This window comes from Canis aureus, chromosome 11 (assembly GCF_053574225.1).
Source record: "Canis aureus isolate CA01 chromosome 11, VMU_Caureus_v.1.0, whole genome shotgun sequence".
Taxonomy (NCBI): domain Eukaryota; kingdom Metazoa; phylum Chordata; class Mammalia; order Carnivora; family Canidae; genus Canis; species Canis aureus.
In genome coordinates, this window is record NC_135621.1 from 60,677,731 (window position 1) to 60,697,563 (window position 19,833).

Sequence of the window (19,833 nt, forward strand, 5' to 3'; positions counted from 1 at the left end):
TCTTCTGACCAGTGACTGAGATCCTCTTAATACCACAATTGGGAAAATTCTGAGGTTTGTGCCCTTGGATTCCCCAGTAGAATTGACCTCCCATCAAATTATTTGGAAAATGGCATAATATTAGTTTATTTTACATAATAAAGAATATTCTATAAAATATATTATAAACATATAAATTTGATGTTATTATATAAAAGCATATTAATTAACTGTTCACCCATATCATATAGTTCCCAGTTAAACATATGTAAAGCTGCAGTGCTTCAAGTTATTAATTTCCTATCGCCAGTCTACTATGTGTTCAGTGCCATACAGTATGGAATCTAATGATTCAAATTAAAATTAGGAAAGAAAATATTGTATAATATCATGGAAAGTTAAGGTAGCTTAATTGAAAAACTGGCTACAGTTGAAAATAAGTCTTTCATCTTTTTAATATGATATGTATATGATATAGTCTCTTGAAATAATATAATTTTATGTTATATATAAACATTTGAAATATAATATATGAATGATATATAATAATAATTGAATGATAGTCATGCTCCTGTATTATAGATATTGCATTATAGGTATTAAAGTATTTAAGATTTTTATTTCTTAAGTGCATCACTTATTTTCAAATCTTTGGTTTTAACTAACTCTACATGCTTATCAAGTAATCCTTTGGTATAAGTGGGTGCTGAACATTCATTACTTCCCCTCCCCCATTTCCAATGATTGGTTTTATTGTATATAAATAATTTTGTTTTTAACAGAAGAATCATGCTTGGAAAATGTGACTATGTCGGACGCCTGGGTGGCTCAGGGGTTGAGTGCCTGCCTTCAGTCCAGGGTGTGATCTTAGAGTCCCACAAGGAAGCAATTCTCTATGTCGAGCATATCACGATCAAGTCCCACATCGGACTCCCTACATGGAGCCTGCTTCTCTCTCTGCCTGTGTTTCTCCTCTCTTTATCTCTCTCTCTCTCTCATGAATAAATAAATATAATCTTAAAAGAAGAAAGAAAATATGACTATGTAATATAACTTGTTTGAATCAAATTATCTTTATATACTCCAGGATTTAAAGAGAGGTATTGAAAGAATCTGAGGATTGTTGCAGTGGGTCCAGTGGTTTATTGTTTTCCTAAAGGAGATGTATGGTTCATAGTTCTCAAGTGGTCTAGACAATCAATGACATGGGGACCTCAGGTGTCTCTGTGGAAGCTGTATATGGTGGAGAGGACCTCAAATTTTCTGATTCTTCAATTCTCAATGCTCACCAATGTGGTTCCATGCAAAAAAATGGGATGTACCTCTTGGTTAAGACCATTTATTTGTTTTTCATTAGACATTTTAAAATATATCATTTTACTGGTGTTGTTGTAATTGCTCATTTATCCATATTCTATAAGTTTATTTGGGGCATTCACTTGGGATTTAGCCCAGTGTTTTTGCATTAACCACTGTGTTTCTGTAGACACATAAATTTTGGAAATACTGTGACAAAGAAATGCCAGTCAGCGTGTTATGTTCTAATTTTAACGTGCTGAGAGGAAGATATGAAACATGAGCAAAAGAAGAGGGAAAACCAGGAAGAAAACAACACAGAACCAGGATCGAATAGGAAGAAGTATCTCTCAAGACTTATGTTCCACGTATCGCACCTACATCCTTTGAAACATGTACTAATGCTTCAGCATAAGCTGTAACGTAATGTGGTAATTACCTTGGTTGCCAACTTTTTATTAATAGGGAAAACAGAAGGGACACCTGAGTGGCTCAGTGGTTGAGTGTCTGCCTTTGGGTAAGGGCCTGATTTCGGATTCCCAGAATCAAGTCCCACATTGGGCTCCTTGCATGGAGCCTGCTTCTCCTCCCTCTGCCTGTGTCTCTGCCTCTCTCTGTGTGTCTCTCATGAATAAATAAATAAAATATTTATTAAAAAATAGGGAAAATAGAAGAGTAAAGAGAAAGAATTCTTCCTACTGAATATACTCGGTGAAAAGAAAAAAAAACTAACAAAATTACAAGATCTGTCTCTATGCCCTTCAAAATTTCTAAAACTGAGTTGGAAGGCCAAATCAGAACAATATTACCATTACCTATAGAGAACAAACAAGGCTGTTGGAAGGAGAGGGGTAGGGGGATTGGGTAAATGGGTGATGGGTATTAAGGAGGGCACTGGTGGTGATGAGCACTGGGTGTTGTATGTAAGTGATGAATCACTAAATCCTACTCCTGAAACCAGTATTACACTACCTGGTAACTAACTAGAATTTAAATAAAAACTTGAAACATAATTTAAAAAGAACAATATAACCTTGATATAAATTCTGAACACTACATGTGGAAATGTTAAGAGGATAAGGAGACAACAGAGTAAAAGTGTTCTGTAAAATTATACATCAGGTAAGTATAAGGAGTGATTATGAAATATTAAGAATAAGAATACTAATTATCTTTAAGTTAAAAAAATAGCTTTATTTTATTTTTTAAATATTTTATTTATTTACTCATGAGAGAGAGAGAGAGAGGCAGAGACATAGGCAGAGGGAGAAGCAGGCTCCTCACAGGAAGCCTGATGTGGGACTCTATCCCAGGACCCCAGGATCAAAACCTGAGCCAAAGGCAGGTGCTCAACCACCAAGCCACTCAGGTGTTCCTAAAAGAATAGCTTAAAATAACCTAGAACTACCTAGAAAAAAACATGCTATTTACTGTAAGAAATTTATAGTTTTTAAGACACTTGCAGGATTTCTATGTTGTTTTCATGAATGTTCCCTGTAATGAATATTCATCTTTAAATAACTCTGGAAAGGAAATTGAGGGGATGAAATCAGACAGGATATCATCTATTCTACCCATGTAATTCTACATAAATTTACTGGAAGGGATTAGGAATGCCTAAATTTTACTAATTCCTGTTGATGTGAAGAACACAATCACTTTCCTCCTGGCAAGTATTTTGCATACTGGCCTGGATTTTTACTCTAGGGCAGGTAAACACCTCACCTTGGGGGAGAGCTATGTTGCTGTAAAGAAAATGAATTTCTTGATCTAATACTTTTTTCTTTTAGCTTTTTTATTTTACGTTTATAGCAGCAAACCATCTGATTTTTCCCAAGGGACATTATTTATGGTGGCTTTCTCTTGCTTCTAGTTGTCATTTTATAAATATTACTAAACTTGAATTAAAGTAGTAAAGAATAGTCCAATCTAATTTCAAAGAAGTAACACAAATATCTATACTGCAAGAACTCAGAGTACTATATAAGCATTGTGAAAAAGTAAAAGGAAAGATTTCTTCCACCAAGTCCTTAAATTCATTTGTATTACTAATTAGTGTTAATCTATTCCTTCTCTGTAATGTTGAGTATTTAACCCTCAGAATCTATTTCTCTATTCCAAACACCACACACACACACACCCCTCACCCTCCCCACCATGAAAGAAAGGAAATACACATGTACCAAGATAACAAGAGAAAGTCTAGAATCTTTACAAGGTAATATTTTTTTGAGAATTAAAAAAATCAAAAGGCTAAAAGATTTATTTACACAGAAAACTCTTTTGACTATACATGTAAATAAGACCAATGAATGGAGTTGGTTGAGTGTTTCTTAAAATTTTGTAAAAACTCTGTGCCCATAATAGTCTAGCAGTGAAGATGAAGAAGCTAAGATCGCTTCTGAAAAAGAGCAGCAGGGCTGATCAATAAGAAAAAACATACAAGCACATGAGAAGGGCATTGACTAGACTGGATTGAATTTTTTTCAATCTGATAGAATAGAGCAATACAGAAATCTCCTATACAGTTATTATTCCCCCATCACTACCCCTGCTAACTGCAGTTAATGCAAACAGAATAAACACAGACTCATAGCACTAAGTGATGATTCTGCAAATCAGAATTACCATAATTGAAACAAGGAAGCAATTCTCTATGTCGAGCACATCACGTAATTTATCATTTAATCTGCACTACGATTCTATTAGGCAGCCTTATCTGTTTCAAGTTATGAGAAACCCCTGGGTGATGAGATTCCTAGTCTCTCATTATTTATAAAAGGTTAAATGTGTTTGTTTATTTTCCTGTTTGTGGTTGTGCATTCAATGAACCGATTTAGTCAGTAGGAGAAAGTAGATGTTCCTCAGTGATTTCTTATGGATATGAGGCCCAAATTGAAGTTGATAGAAATTAGAAAGTACAAAAAATGAAAGCACAAAATAATAATAGTAATTAACACATAAAACAGATTTACATATTTAATATTCACAACAACCCTTTGAGGTATCTACTGTGGATATCCTCATTTCACAGATAAGAATGCTGAGGCAGAGAATTAATAAGCCCAGCAAAAATAGGGAGATTTTTGAAAATAGGTGAACAATTTAAATTTTTCAGAAACAGATCTATAACCTAGCAAACTGGCTTCTTCAAGTTACCTGTAACTTCGGGAACATATAAAATTCTGGAAAGTATCCTTATCAAATTTTCCCAGAATTTGGGAGACTATCTCCTGAAAAGGCACTCCTGATTTCCACACTAAGGCTTTTGCCTTCAGCCAGCTAAATGTAACCACTATTCAGTCAGAATTCTCTGACTTTGCTTATGACAGTGAATGCTAGACACACACAAAAAAGATTATATGGTATTCAGAAGGCATTACTTTGCCTAAAATGAACATTTTTTCTTTCTGGTTATTTTTCACCTGGCCCATCTCTCAGGGGAGGAGTTTTTATGATGGCTGTAGGAATGAGAGGATTTAGAATAGGGTGTTTCACATCCTTCTCTGTTATTTAGAGGAAGATGTCAGAGCAATAGTCTACAACCAGAACATAAATGAATGGTCTATTCCACAGGGCCTACATGTGTTCGTATTCTATAGTGCTATATCAGAGCAATATATGACATTGTCACATCTTCACATTTTTTCTTTAACTTCCCAATTTCACCATCATGCAGTCTTTCCAGAGGAAAACAAATGGAGTGCTATTCTAGGGAAAAAAAAAAAAGATAATTTAAAATGAAAGGAAGTAATAGTAACACTGTAAGCTGAAGAAATTGAAGGAGATGGAACCCGACAGATGCCCATTAAAATTTAGTATTATGTCATTGGTGATTGTGAAAAATGTAAAACCAGTGAAGACAAAGACTAATGAGAAATAAGAAATAACAATGTAAAGGTAGAGAACAAGAGTATAATTCTTCAAAACAATCTCGACGACAGTGAGGGGTGAGATAGACCCCTAGCTAAAAATTAGAAGGATAAAACTGAGTGTGATTTCTTTCTATTTGTTTGTTTGCTTTTTTTGGTTTGATTTTGCTTTTTTAATGTTTGGAGAAACTTGAGCATAGAAGGCATAAAAGTTGTAAATTTAAGACTGATGAAGACAGATGAAGGACGGTGGTGGCGTTGCCATCCATAGCAGAGGTGCAAGGTGAGGTTTGCATGGGAAGTGGGGCACTCTTTTCCATGGAAACCACAATGAAGCAGAGGAAGGCTGATTGGGTGGAAATGTTCTAGGATATTTGTGAGGGGGGCAGGCTTAAGAGCCTTCACACCTAATGGACTCATTAGGTCATTAGGTAATAGAAGCCAAAGACACTTGCTAAGAATGAGAAGAAAGTGGGGTGGCAGGGCTGCAAGACGTGGCACTGATATGATATAAAGTACTGCTTGAAGGGGAAGGATTCTAAGAAAATCTGAACATACAACTAAGGCTGGAGATAAGGAATGTGTGATAACGTCAGAATAACCATGATCTTTTTCCTCCAGGACTTAACAACATGGGTATAGGGACTGGAGAGATGAACAGTTGGGTTTATACAAGGTGGTTATAGCTTTTCTGGATACAAGCAGGTAAGCATTTGTAGATAATTTGTGCTAAATTTAACAAGGAACATGAATGAAAAATTTAAATTCAAAGTATCTGCAGCTTTGGTTTCTATTGAAGGACTTTGGGTCAGGGGCTGTGTTGGAGGAGCTTCCCTAGCTTCTCTGAAATCACACCTTATACCTATATAACCAACAAGCCAGAGTCACAGAGTGGTTACTTGCATGGACACTGCAATCAAAATGCTTGGTTTCAAGCCCTGCCTTTGACACTTCTGGCTATGTAATGTAGGGCAAGTTTCTAAATTGCTCAGTTTCCTTACCTTTAAAATGGAAATAAAAGCAATTGTACAAACCTCATGAAGATTCATTAAAGCTAATGCCTAAAACAGTGTCTGCCTGGTTACATTAAGCTTTCCATAAATGTTGGTACTAATTAGACTCTAGAGCAGTTCCTTCCTCAAATTCAATGCAATCTCCAAATGCTGAAGGCAGAAAGTTAAAATATGCAAGGAACAAAGCCAAGAAATAATTATTTGATTTTTCTATTAATGTTATAAATAATATATGTAGTATTCCATCTCTCAATTTCATTAACTACTGAATGAGGATAAGGTTCAGGGTTAATTTTTAAAAAGCAGTTAGTTTGCTCTACTCGTGACAGGACCTATTAACTTATTGCCACTTACTCCATTTCTTTACTCATGGACAAAATCTTAATTCAGCTCTAAATATAGCTGTTCCGATGGCTGAGAGTAGTTTTATCACCAGCTCATTAGAAAAATCACTCTTTGAAATTTCAGGCTGAAATATATTTTAATGGCAAAAAGTCCTCATATGCTAGGTAGAGCAGGGTAGTGAAATTCAAAGAGAATGCTTTTTGTTCTGTAATTAGAGCTAATGAGGTGCTTAATTATGATTGGCACATCCTACATCCATTCATAAGGCAAGAGAATAAATAATTCATAAATGCCCAATGTTCCCCTCTGTTTTATTTGACCACTAGTCTTGGAAAAGTGCATTAGTTTAAGGAGGGTTGAGGAGGTGAACTTACTTACACAGAGACTATCTTGGGCAGTTGTGCTCTAAGTAACTGGGTCAGCAATCTCAGCGTCACCTGACAGAAACGTAAAATCAGTCCCCACTTTAGCCCTCTCAACACAGTCCCACATTTTGACAAGATGCCTGAGAATCCACATGCAGGTTGAAGTTTGAAGGAGTTCTTATGCTCTGGAAAAAAGTGACGGCTGATTTAAGGTCTCAGGATTCTGCTGTTTTCCATTCCTTTGATTTCTGACTAACTAGAACAACTGTTAAAACTGGGAAATTTGAGAACAAGTCAGAAAGGAGCTTCACCCCTACCAGCTTCCATATCTCCTCTCTTTTCCCCACATCTGAGTGAGAGACTGTTTTCACACACACACACACACACCCTGACCTTGATTCTCCTCATACAATGATGGATTTTTGGTTGAAGAAATAGGATGCTCATGCCGTGGGTACCAGTGCAGCTCATCAATTCTAGCAACCACAGCTTTTGAAAACAAAATCATAAAATATGACTGAACATACAGTTTGAAGACCAGGGATAAATTTTCCTATGACAGGAACATTTTTTAAACCCACAAATTTGTCCTGGGTGATATGTGCTTTATCAATAGAGACAGTTGTTGTGGCAAGTTGTCAGGCTAAGTAGATTTAAGAGAACAAGGAGGGATGGGATAACGCAGCCCAAACATATTTGTTTAAAATTATGAATTAAGTATTCCTTGTTTTACTTGTTTCACTGCCTTATATAATCTTAACATTTAGGAGAGAAGAGAGAATAATGAATTTGGTTTTCAGAACAAGATTTAAGAGTAGAATTGGGTGAAGTTGCACTAATCATCTCTAATACCTTTAGAAATAGTAAATCAAATCTTTATTTTGAAAGTTTCTAATAAAACTAAAATCTCACAATTGAATGTGAATGAAATTTTCCTCATGAAATCTTAGTATCACTATGTCTGGAGTAATACTTAAGTGATATTTCTCCCCTGAGGACAAGGGTCTTTAAACAGAGCAAATCATGGATTTCCCATTACCATACTATCTCAATTCCTAGGACCAAATTATGTTCCCTATTACTGTACAGATGAGTTGAACATTTTTTAGATGATAATCCATCTTTCTTGCCTTGATGTATCTTCTATGGATTTAGTTCCATCTCAAAGTTTACTCTGAAGTACAAGGTAAAAGAACAAGTTGAGAAAAACAAAGAAAGTCAAAGTGGATGACACCAAAAAATAGCATGATTTTGAATAAATTGTAGTAATTAATCTGCTATTATGTTATTCTGTCTATTGAGATTTTAAATAACATTAGATAATCAGACTTTGGGGGCTCAAGAAATATTTGAGACTTGACGTTGAATGTTTACATTATTAGGGCAATCCAAACACTTACATGATGATCAGGAGCAGTGATTTTCAACCCTGGGTAAAAAGCAGTGTCCACACACACAGCAGCCCCACTGAATCAGAATCATTTGGGGCAAGAGAATAAATAATTCAAATATATGTAAATATATATTTCTATATATTATATATGTAAATAATTCAAATAATAATTTGGGGCAGGTGGCCTATGGATTAGTATTAAAAAAACAACTCTCCAAGTGATTCTAATTACAGTTAGGCTTGAAATCTACTTGCATCTGTTACATTAACAGACTTAGTACTTGATGTACAGAAAATGCAATTCAACTACAGTTTTCCTTACTGGAAAATTCATATGTAATTATAATCCATAATGTCTGAGTTTGAAAATGTTAAATGTCATTTATAAGACTAATCATAAAATCTCCAGTTAAGTGAGATGCTAGTTTATAATAAGAAAAAAATGCATCCTGATGAAATATCAGAGCACATTTCTTTTTTGAGGAGATCACAAATGCCATTGTTTCTTACTCCTCTTAGTTCATTGAGATTTTATTGCCTTTAAAACTTTATACAGAGAAGAATATAGTCTTATAAACATCCTTCTAAGAAAAATAGACTATAACTTTCAGCTTGGGTGGCTCTATCCACGATATAAATATCTGGGGCTCAAGATATGAAAAAAGATTGTTATGTTTTATTTGAAGTGATGGTCATTAAGTAAATACCATTATTTTCTTTTCTTATAATGCTTAGATGTTAAAACATTTCAACAAATTTCATACTGAAGTATTTTCAATGGCAACAAGCTGAGTTATTATCTTTGTTTATGTTTTAGTGACTTACCCCATGTTCTTGAGAAGCTACCAGAAAAAATACGTACTTCGTCTAATAGTTCACCAACTTTTTTGTGAAATGTAGCTTCTCTCTTGGAGAGTTAGGTTTTATTAATATTCTTGGCAAGGGAAATACTAGGAAGTACCTGTATTTGCAAATATATATAGACCCAAATAAGTAAAGCAATATATTCTTTATATTTAGAACTTTGCTTTGAGGATTTAGAAGGGCAAACAAAGAAACAAAAATCCCACTGGAACAAGTTTCCTTTTAAGACTGTAGATTGTATATCCTACTTAAATTAAGTAACATATAATAGTTGCTCTGGTTTTGAATAACTTAGAAGTATTATCTAAAGTCAGGTAGGGAATACAAAGATTATTTGTAAATGGGTCACTGTGGAATCTAATGTCTCTAGTATAATTTAAAATATATAGGAAAGAAAAGCATTTTTTAAAAATTAAGGAAAGGGAATGGCTGATATCTATCATCTATCATCTATTATCTATCTATCTAATGTCTTGAAGCAGGGGCTAGGAATGTGTCAGTTAGTTTGAGGGGAAGTGTTTGCTTCCCTTCTCTGCCTGATGCTAGTGTGGATATATGATGTAAAACTGGACAAACCACCAGATGATTTTGTTCTTTAGCAGGCTTAAGAAGATATTTCATTTAACAAAGTAATAAGGAATATAATGGTGCAAGAGCCACCAGAGTTAGAGTCTACAGTCTAATTAGCTAGGATTTATGGGGGAAGATATTGAGAATTGGTCTAATCGATAAGAATGGGGATGGTAAGTTCCCCCAAGTAATGGAGTCTAATAGTGGTTCTTAACAGTTTAAAAAAAGGTAAGCTCAGTGATTCCCATGGGCAGCAAGATTGGAATGACAGTCAGAGAAGTGTGGCAAGCAGAGAGGCATAGATGTGGCTAAAATAACAGTTTCCTTGGGATCAGGGTAGATGAACACTTAATGAGGTTATTGCTCCATCTCTCTACCAGCAACAACAAATCCAGGAAGGCTAATCAAGGAAGGAGACTTAAGGCAGCTGTCTTAATAAAATATCTCAATCTTTTGTCTAGCATCCAGATGTGGGCATGTTTTCCAGCTTTGAACTCACTGAATAAAGGCCAGACTAGATCCCCAAAAAGTATCCTGCAGCATTCCAGTTGTAGTGACTACCTCATCTTTTCCCAGAGACCTACAACCACTTACTTGAATGACCATACACTAGGGAAAAGGGAATACCCAAACATTCTGAGGGCTGTTACACAGAAGGGCTAAGTGGTCCCTTCTCTAATTGCCAAATGTATAATTTTCATGAACATTCTTGGCAATTAGCATAACTCCTACCTATAAGTTAAATCCTTCACCTATAAGGTACAATCTATCATGGTGGAAAAGGCGAGAAAATGGGAGCCTCTGATAAATTTCCTGCCCCTCACCACACACACACATACACACACCAACACATGCAAGATAGTGACAATATTTCAAGTGAAATGACAGAGATTGGTACTACTTTAAAGATATAAAAGAGGCAGAGGTAGCATCTCCCCCATCTGTATTTGGTACACAGGGTGGTAGGCCACAGGTGATACAAAGGGAGTCTATGCATCTTGATCCTTCTTTTACCCTGGAGCATGATCATTTAGGCACTAACTCTTTTAGCAGCCACTTATATAATTTTCCTTTCACTGCTTATTACAAATGCTACAAAACTATTTTTTGAAACAACATAAATTTATGATCTTACATTTTTGGAGTTCAGAAGTCTAAAATGAGTCAGCAAAATTGCATTCCTTCTGGAGTCTGTCGGGGAGAATTCATTTCCTTGCCTTTTACATATGCCTTTTACATATGCTAGAAACCACCCATATTCATTGGCTCATAGCCCTGCATCACTCCAGCTTCTTCCAAGGTCACTTATCTGATTCTGACTCTCCTCCCTTTTAAAAGGATACTTGTGAGTATGTTGGGCCCACGTAAGGTCATCCAGGATAATCTTCCCATCTTAAAACCCTTAATTACACCTGCCAAGTCCTTTTTTTGCCATGTAAGGTAAACCATCATAGATTTTAGAGGTTAGTGTGAACATCTCTGGAGGTGATTATTTTGCCCGCCATGTCACCCCCATCCCCCATTCCGTATCTCAAGATAAGTGGTCTTTGACCTTGATGCACCTGAGGAAGATCTGGAGAGTTTTAAAAATACCCATTCTGGTTCCAATCCAGAGGTTCTTGTTTAAGTGCTTTCAAACTGAGGCCCAGACATCAATATTTTTGAAATATTTCCAATTGCACTCTCAATTAAGAACCACTTCCAGTACATGCCATGGAATTTTTCTCAAAATCTCTGGCCCGGCTCTCATTTCTAAGAAGAAGGAATATTCAAATATAATTCAGTTTTCCCTCAATTACTTATATATTCTAACCATTCTCACAAAAGTTCTTCCTTATTCAATGTGCCAAAATAAACTCAGCATTCCTCTATGTCCTTGGTTATAAATATTAACTTTCAAGCCTAGTTTGGCTGGTATTCTCTCTACAAAACTTTCTTTGTAAAATCTTTCAAAAGTATTATCTTCCCTTTCTGAATCCCTACTTATTATTTATATGTATCATTTCAGCTTAGTACTTATAATCCTGGGTGTGGGTCTTTGTTGCCACAGTACATAGCTCACTTTCTAAAACATAAGCTTACCTGAATACTTGGAGGAATATTAATGGCAATAATACATTTCTCAAAGTATTCTTAAAATTAAAAGTATTTAAAATAACATTAACATTGCATCAAAAACAAAAGGAATAGTGATATGAATGCATTATTTTTCAGACTTTGTGATCCTGATTAATGCTATTGGGTCAATATATAAAATCCTTTTGAAGAGGAAGTGAGATTTGGAATGATAACTTCTAATATTAGATTATGGGATAACAGGTATAAAGGCCAGAGTGTCTAGAGAGACCACATAGAATAGCTGAGAGGAACTTGTGTAAAACAAAAATTTTAAAATATTAATCAGTTCTTACTGTGCCTAGATGAAATGTGGTCTTCAGAAGAGTGGAGAACAGGTGCTTTCAACCCTTAGGCATACCAGCCTGTTTCTCTCCACATCACCTCCTCTTCTTTTTTCCCCTCTATCCTACTTCACTACTCTCTTCTCTCGACTGGAGATACCGCTCACTTTCTCCTATCCTCTCAAGGAACTCAAATATTCTTAAAAGCCATAAACATTATTTGTTTGTAGGCAATCTCTGCTTTCATGCCTCCAACCACAGTTTCCTTGGGGAAAAACAAAACAAAATGAAATGAAGCCTGCATTCTTGGTAAAGGAAGAGAAGAATGTACACAAATTAAAGTCTCAATAAACTTTGTGGCCACATATTATAAATCACTTCTTCTCAATAATACTCTCAGGTAAGTATCATTATAAAATATAGACTGCTTGGTCCCCAGTCATTTAGAGAGTGTAAATATAAATGAACCCATTTATGGAAAAGCTAGCTTTGTCACCTAGGGTCACCTCTCTGAGCCTCAGATTCCTCATTTATAAAATGAGGATATTAGACCAGGTGATCTCTAAGGATCCTTCCAAGCCCCAAATCTGCCTCTATGTTATTGAAATTGTATGAAGAAAAACAGCTCAGTGGGATAGCAACTTATGAAAAATTTAACTTATCCCAGCCAGAAATTTTTCATCTTAGCAGGTTTTATGTCACGATGGGAACAGATGCCGTTTGACTTTATAATTTGAGTTTAATTGATTTACAGGCTTATGGTGCCCTGCAGTGCAGTGGCTTCTCCAAGTAGGAGAGAATTGCTACTCTGGAAGATCTTAAAATTCTGTGATATGAAATTATGTTTGTGCTTCATGCAGAAATCACAGTTGCCTTTCTGACTTTCCCAAAGACCTGCCCCTGGCCTGCTTTCCCTCTGGTCACTCTTTTGTCATGCCCTTACCTGGCATTCTCTATTACCTCCTTTTAGAAAACTTTGAACTGTGTTTCTCCAGATGCTTTTCCTGAGTTCACTCATCCTGCATTTCCATCTCCTTGCTAGACATTTCCACTTTTATAATTCATAAGGACTGACACTCAACATGTCAAAAACAGATTGACTTTGTCTCCCCATTTTTGTGTCATTTTTCTGTGATTATCATCTGCATCTTCTCTGTCATGGAGGCAGGAAGCTGCTATCATGTCAGAATCCTGCCTTTCTCATGCCTCCTTGTCAGTAGTGGGGTTCTAGAATAGCACAGTTGCTAAGGGTACAGTTCTGGATTGAGATGGCCTATGTTCAAATCTCAGCTCCCCTGTTTCCCAGCTGTATGTATGGTCTTGGGCCTCAGTTATCACTCTAAAATGGAGCCAACTGCTCTTCTCTTAGGCCTGTTGAAGATAAGGTTAATAATGTATGTGGATTCTTGGGATAGAAAAATCAACTAATAAGTGATAATCATTATCCTGAATTCCAAACTCCTCAGTATTTTTCTGAAATCTCCATTCCGTCTTGCACTAAGATAACAGGAGCTTTCATTAATTCACACATAATCTTTTAATTTGTCTCTCTCTTTTTCTTTTCTTTTTGTCATTTTAATCTCCTATTTAGCATATCAGTCTTTGGCTTCTCCTTTCCACAGAATAGCTTCCCATTTCTGACTCCTATTGAATGAAATCAAAATTCTTTAGCATTCAAAAACATGATCTAGACCCAGTGTCCTTTTCTTATTTGCTAATTTATTTCTTAAGTTAATTTGATACAGTTCCATTACCTGTAACTTAAACCAAACAATGTTATATGTTTGCTTTCTTCCAATCATACTGTATAATTTGCCCATACTCTTATATTTCTTTTGCATGTTTTCCCTGCTAATATCCCCATACCTATGAAGGAGCTTAAATGTTACTTGGGTCTTCACATCTCTCCTCATCTGGGAGTTTTTTCCACTTGTCTAATGTTCCATGATTTTTTTTTTATTTTTTATTTTTTATTGGTGTTCAATTTACTAACATACAGAATAACCCCCAGTGCCCGTCACCCATTCACTCCCACCCCCCGCCCTCCTCCCCTTCCAACACCCCTAGTTCGTTTCCCAGAGTTAGCAGTCTTTACGTTCTGTCTCCCTTTCTGATATTTCCCACACATTTCTTCTCCCTTCCCTTATATTCCCTTTCACTATTATTTATATTCCCCAAATGAATGAGAACATATAATGTTTGTCCTTCTCCGATTGACTTATTTCACTCAGCATAATACCCTCCAGTTCCATCCACGTTGAAGCAAATGGTGGGTATTTGTCATTTCTAATAGCTGAGTAATATTCCATTGTATACATAAACCACATCTTCTTTATCCATCATCTTTCGATGGACACCGAGGCTCCTTCCACGATTCCATCAAAATCCTAGAGAAGAACACAGGCAACACCCTTTTTGAACTCGGCCATAGTAACTTCTTGCAAGATACATCCACGAAGGCAAAAGAAACAAAAGCAAAAATGAACTATTGGGACTTAATCAAGATAAGAAGCTTTTGCACAGCAAAGGATACAGTCAACAAAACTCAAAGACAACCTACAGAATGGGAGAAGATATTTGCTAATGTTCCATGATTAACCTGTCCTTTACTTATAGTATTCATCTCCTTTCTACCTCTCATTAATGTTATTTGCATACCTAACTTCCTTATTTAACTGCAAAATACCTCAGGAAGGAGCCATTTCATTTCACATTTGTACACTCCAAACAGCTGTTCCATTAGACATGTAAGTAGACAGGATTTTTAAATAAAGGATTTAAATAAATAAATAATGAATGGGTTAATGAATAAGTGAGCTATCAGATAATAACTATTTATTTAGCATGTGCCTTATAAATGGACAGAAAATTGGAAAAGCAAAGCACCAAAAGAAGATTAGCGTAGGGGAGATAAAAACAAGTAAAAATTAAGTCAAGAAAGCACAATGTAAATGTCACCATTGATGGAATGAGACAAATAGTGAAAGTCAGGCAGAGTAATTAACATGGAGGAAGTCAGCTTTTCATCAGCCATGCATCAGATTTGCCATCTTTGTTATCTACATTTATGTGCAGTTTTACCCTAATATAAGATACCTTGAATGCAACCAGGGACTAGTCTAATGAACTGTTAATAATAATACTAATTTCACATCTTACATGACTTTATAGTTTCCAAGTATTTTTATGTATATCGCTTCATTTTTGGTCTTCAAAATGATGTGGTATCAGTATTTTCTTTATTAAACAAATTTTCTTTATTAAACATATTATTGAATATCAAAAATGATTAAGTTGCCCACCTACTTTGTAAGATAAGGTCAGATCCAGAGTTTATGGATTAAACTCAAATCCAGAGTTTATGAAATGAAATTCAGATTCTTGGGGTTTTTTCATTATTGCATCTTACATAGGGTAGATGTTACGCATTCACATTCAGTAAAACAAAGTGACAAAGCTGTATATTATCCTTCCAAAAATCCACTCCCACCCTGATGGATGCTATTTTTAAACAAAATTGTAAGTTCAATTTGTTAGGGCTGAATATGAACCCTTTACATGCTGCTCATGCTGCCCCTGACAAGGAATAATGGCCCCTCTAAGATTTCTCACCAGAGTGTAACAAACCTGGAACGTAGAATCCATGCTGCCAACCTGCTCTGAAGAATAGTGTTGTTCCTGTATAATTTGTTTACTTTCTCCCTGGAGTCCATTATCTCTGGATGATTTTAGTCCTGAAAAGAAGGCAGAGGTAGCAGCAAGCATATGAATGTTTGCTGACAAATGCTGCTTTATTGTTCCAGAACATACATAAAAAATAATACATGGAAGAAATGCATATTGCAATACTATTAAAAGAATAATTTTTTTTAAGTAAAGAATATTAGGAAATAAAAAGAAATTTAAGGCTTCTTAGTCTGGGTGAGACATAATAATTCAATAATGAACTTGATCTGGTGCATTTAAAATTATTTATTTTATTTGATTGCCAAAAGAGCTGAAGTTTGAGTTTAACCTGTATTTGTGCAATGTTTTTTACTATTCTAAATGTGGAAGATTAATTTATATTAACTCTATATAAATCATATATAATTTATATATTATCACAGAAAGCATGTAATTAAAATTAGATGTACTCCTAACTCTGGGAAACGAACTAGGGGTGGTGGAAGGGGAGGAGGGCAGGGGGTGGGGGTGAATGGGTGACGGGCACTGAGGGGGGCACTTGACGGGATGAGCACTGGGTGTTATTCTGTATGTTAGCAAATTGAACACCAATAAAAAATAAATTTATTATTAAAAAAATAAAAATAAAATAAAATAAAATTAGATGTAAAATTGAGCATGCTAAATTGGTAAATTAGGAAATCTCAAAAATGGGAACAAATTCCAAATGCTTCACAAATCCTGCATTGGAATACCTACAGAGGACAGAAAAAGTAAAAATTACAAAAGAGTGGGGGGAAATTAACCTGAAAGTAAACCATTAGTAAATAATTTACTGGGTAAGAGATGTATAGAACTGAATTTAAAATCACTACCAGTAAGAAATACTTGTTTTCCCCAGAGGACTTAAAATTAACAAAATTGAAAAATCTTACTGGGAGACTCAGAGCTCTCTCCACCTTTGGTCTCCCAACTTATAGTCTTAGAATTAATAATGACAGGGTAACTAAACAACCAACCCTATCTTTCATTTTCATTCAGTAAGAATAATAATTTCTCTCTGCCTCCACATCAATATCTAGCTGTATCCACCTGTAGATTGCAACACACACACACACACACACAAATTAGAAATTAAGTGTACACTTGTGTTACTGTATTTTGTGGAGTAGGAAACAAGAAATGCTGTGGGTTTTTTTTAAGTTTTATATTTTAAGAAAGACATAGAAATATAACTGAGAGTAGTACATGATGGAAAACATAGTTGTTTTGTGCAGTCTATAGTTTTTCAGTGATCAAATCTATCAGAAAAGAACTTCACTGAAACTAGCATGTAATTGAAGTCTGTTTAATAGTACACACTGGTTTTGTAATGTATCACATCAGTAATTTTATATATTTTTAATAAAGTTTTTTTCCTTTTTTTAAAGATTATACTTATTTATTTATTTCTTTGAGAGAGAGAGAGACAGAGCAAGTTCACGAGCCTTGGGAAGGACATGGGGGAGAGGGAAAAGCAGACTCCCTACTGATCAGAGAGCCCAACATGGAGCTTGAACCCAGGACCCTGAGGTCACGACATGAGCCAAAGGCAGACCCTTAACTGCCTGAGCCACCCAGGAGCCCCTATTTTGTATATATTTTAAAGTGATTGAGAACATTGCCAATATACAAGTTAACAGTGGCCAAGGCTTCAATTTTTACTTGATGACAAACATGGCCTGGGATAGACGTCAGATTTTTAACAATCAGTAAACAATAAACAATAACTAGAATGAGATATATGAAAATAGTTCAGCACAACAAACATTTAATATCATTCCCAATACCTCAGTGAATAAATTATTACCAAAAATTATTTTTCAGTAAAAAATCAAAGAAATAATAGAACCCATTGGATATTCTCAATGCAATGAAATAACTCATAAATTGCAAATAACACTTGCTTAGATCTGCCTGCAACATAGTAAGCATTCAGCAATTTTTAATTATTGTTACTGGAGACAAATAGGATGAAAGATAATATTAAAAAGGGCAATCCATCATGAAAGTGTAACTATCATGAACATCTATGCACCTAACAGAAACTCAAAAACACATGAAGCAAAAACTAACAGAATTGAAAGGATGAATGCACAATTTAACAATTTTGGAAACTTTAATACCATGCTTTCCATAATGGATAACCAGCTAGACATAAAATCAGCAAATAAATAGAAGACTTGAAGAACACTGTAACCAACTAAACATAACAGAAATCTATAGACCAATCCAGTCAACATAATCATAAAATAATATACATTCTCAGGTTCACATGGAACATTCTTCAGGATAGATCAAATCTTAGGCCACAAAACTAGTTTCAATACATTTGAAAAGACTCCTGCCAGTTATATTTAGCATAGAGTTAGAAATTGTAGACAAGTATAAGAAATGAAAGAAGACTAAATTGAGATGGAAGAAGTAAAACTATCACTATTTGCAGATAGCATGATCTTATATATTGAAAATCTCAGTGCATCCACACCAAACATGTTACGGCTAATAAATATATTTGCCAGTTGCTAGATACTAAATCAGCACACAAAAATCAGTTGCATTCCTGTACACAAGCAACTAACAATTTGAAATTGAAATTTTTTAAGAATCCATATACAGTGGCACTAAAAAGAATAAAACAACTAAATTTAACAAGTAAGTTCAAAAGTCTTACACTGAAACTGTACAAATAAATAAATACCTAAATAAACATGTTTAATATTTACATATTGGAATACTTAATATTGTTTTATTTTTTTAAGATTTATCTATTGAGAGAGAGAGAGAGAGAGAGAGCATGGGGGGAGGGTAGAAAGGCAGAAAAAGAACAGACTACCTGCTGAGTGCAGAGCCAGACAGGGGTCTTAAACTCTGACCTATGAGGTCATGACCAGGGCCAAAACCAAGAGTCAGATGCTTAACTGACTGTGCCACCCGAGCACTTCAGGAGATTTAATATTTTAAAATGTCAATATTCCCAAACTGATCTATAGATCTAATATCATCCCCATCAAAATTAAGACATCCTGTTCTGTGGAAATTAAGAAGCTGATGCTAATCATGTGGAAATGCTAGGAACCCACAATAGCCAAAAGAATCTTGTAAAAAAATGATATAATAGGGATGCCTGGGTGGCTCAGCGGTTGAGTACCTCCCTTCAGCCCAGGGTATGATCCTGGAGTCCCACAAGGGACGCTCTGAGTCTCTCTCTGCCTGTGTCTCTGCCTCTCTCTCTGTGTCTTTCATGAATAAATAAATAAAATCTTATAAAAAAAAAAGAAATGATATAATAATTTGGAGAACTCACACTTCCCAATTTTAAAATTTATTAAAAAGTCATTATAATCATGATAGTGTGGTAATGGTATAAGGATAGAAATATAGATAAATAAAAATATAATTTAGAGTTCAGAAATAAACCCTTACATTTATGGTCAATTGATTTTTGTCAGTAGTGCCAAGACCATTCTATGGGGAAAAAATCTTCTCAACAAATGACACTGGGACAACTGGATCACCAACCAAAAAAAAAAAAAAAAAAGAATTTTAATCCCTAATCACACCATGTAAAAAATATTTACTCAAAATTAACTAAATGTGAAAGCTAAACCTATACAACTATTAAGATATAACTTATGTGTAAATTTTTAGGAGCTTAGGTTAGGCAACAGCTTCTTTGATAGATGACCCACAAAACAGGAGAAAACACTTGCTGAACAAGTTATTCTATATGTTGGCAAATTGAACACCAATAAAAAATAAATTTATAAAAAAATCTACAGGTCAATATCCTTGATGAACATAGATGCAAAAATTCTCAACAAAGTATTAGCAGAGTGAATTCAGTAGCACATTAAAGAATCATAAACCCTGATTCAGGGGAATTCATCCCTGGGATACAGGTATGTTTTGAATTCCATAAATCAATAAATGTGATATGCCACATTAGTAGAATGAAGGATAAAATTATATGATCATCTCAGGAGATTTAGAAAATGCATTTGACAAAATTCAACATCTTTTCATGATAAA

General features: G+C 35.0%; 1 protein-coding gene and 1 long non-coding RNA gene across 21 annotated transcripts in view; one reads left to right on the plus strand and one right to left on the minus strand.

Annotated features, from left to right (window-relative positions):
- Positions 1-19,833, minus strand: part of LOC144324186 (uncharacterized) — a 364,643-nt gene that overhangs the window by 157,585 nt on the left and 187,225 nt on the right. For 4 of the 17 annotated variants that reach the window (XR_013389617.1, XR_013389627.1, XR_013389620.1 and 1 more), the window contains one exon: positions 15,724-15,830. The exons of 1 other annotated variant lie outside the window; for it this stretch is intronic. Coding sequence is in view for 2 of the 16 variants with exons in the window: in XM_077915462.1 (XP_077771588.1) it covers positions 13,040-13,046 (7 nt within the window). In the remaining 14 variants the exon portion in view is untranslated. Of the gene's footprint in view, positions 1-12,108; positions 12,362-13,039; positions 13,543-15,723; positions 15,831-19,833 lie in introns of those variants that run through there. 12 more of the 17 variants (XR_013389621.1, XR_013389614.1, XR_013389615.1 and 9 more) reach the window with 9 other exon arrangements.
- Positions 13,349-19,833, plus strand: part of LOC144324188 (uncharacterized) — a 68,462-nt gene continuing 61,977 nt past the window's right edge. For 2 of the 4 annotated variants that reach the window (XR_013389633.1, XR_013389634.1), the window contains exons 1-2: positions 13,349-13,490; positions 14,788-14,843. This is a non-coding gene — a long non-coding RNA (uncharacterized LOC144324188). The remainder of the gene's footprint in view (positions 13,491-14,787; positions 14,844-19,833) is intronic. The other 2 variants (XR_013389632.1, XR_013389631.1) reach the window with 1 other exon arrangement.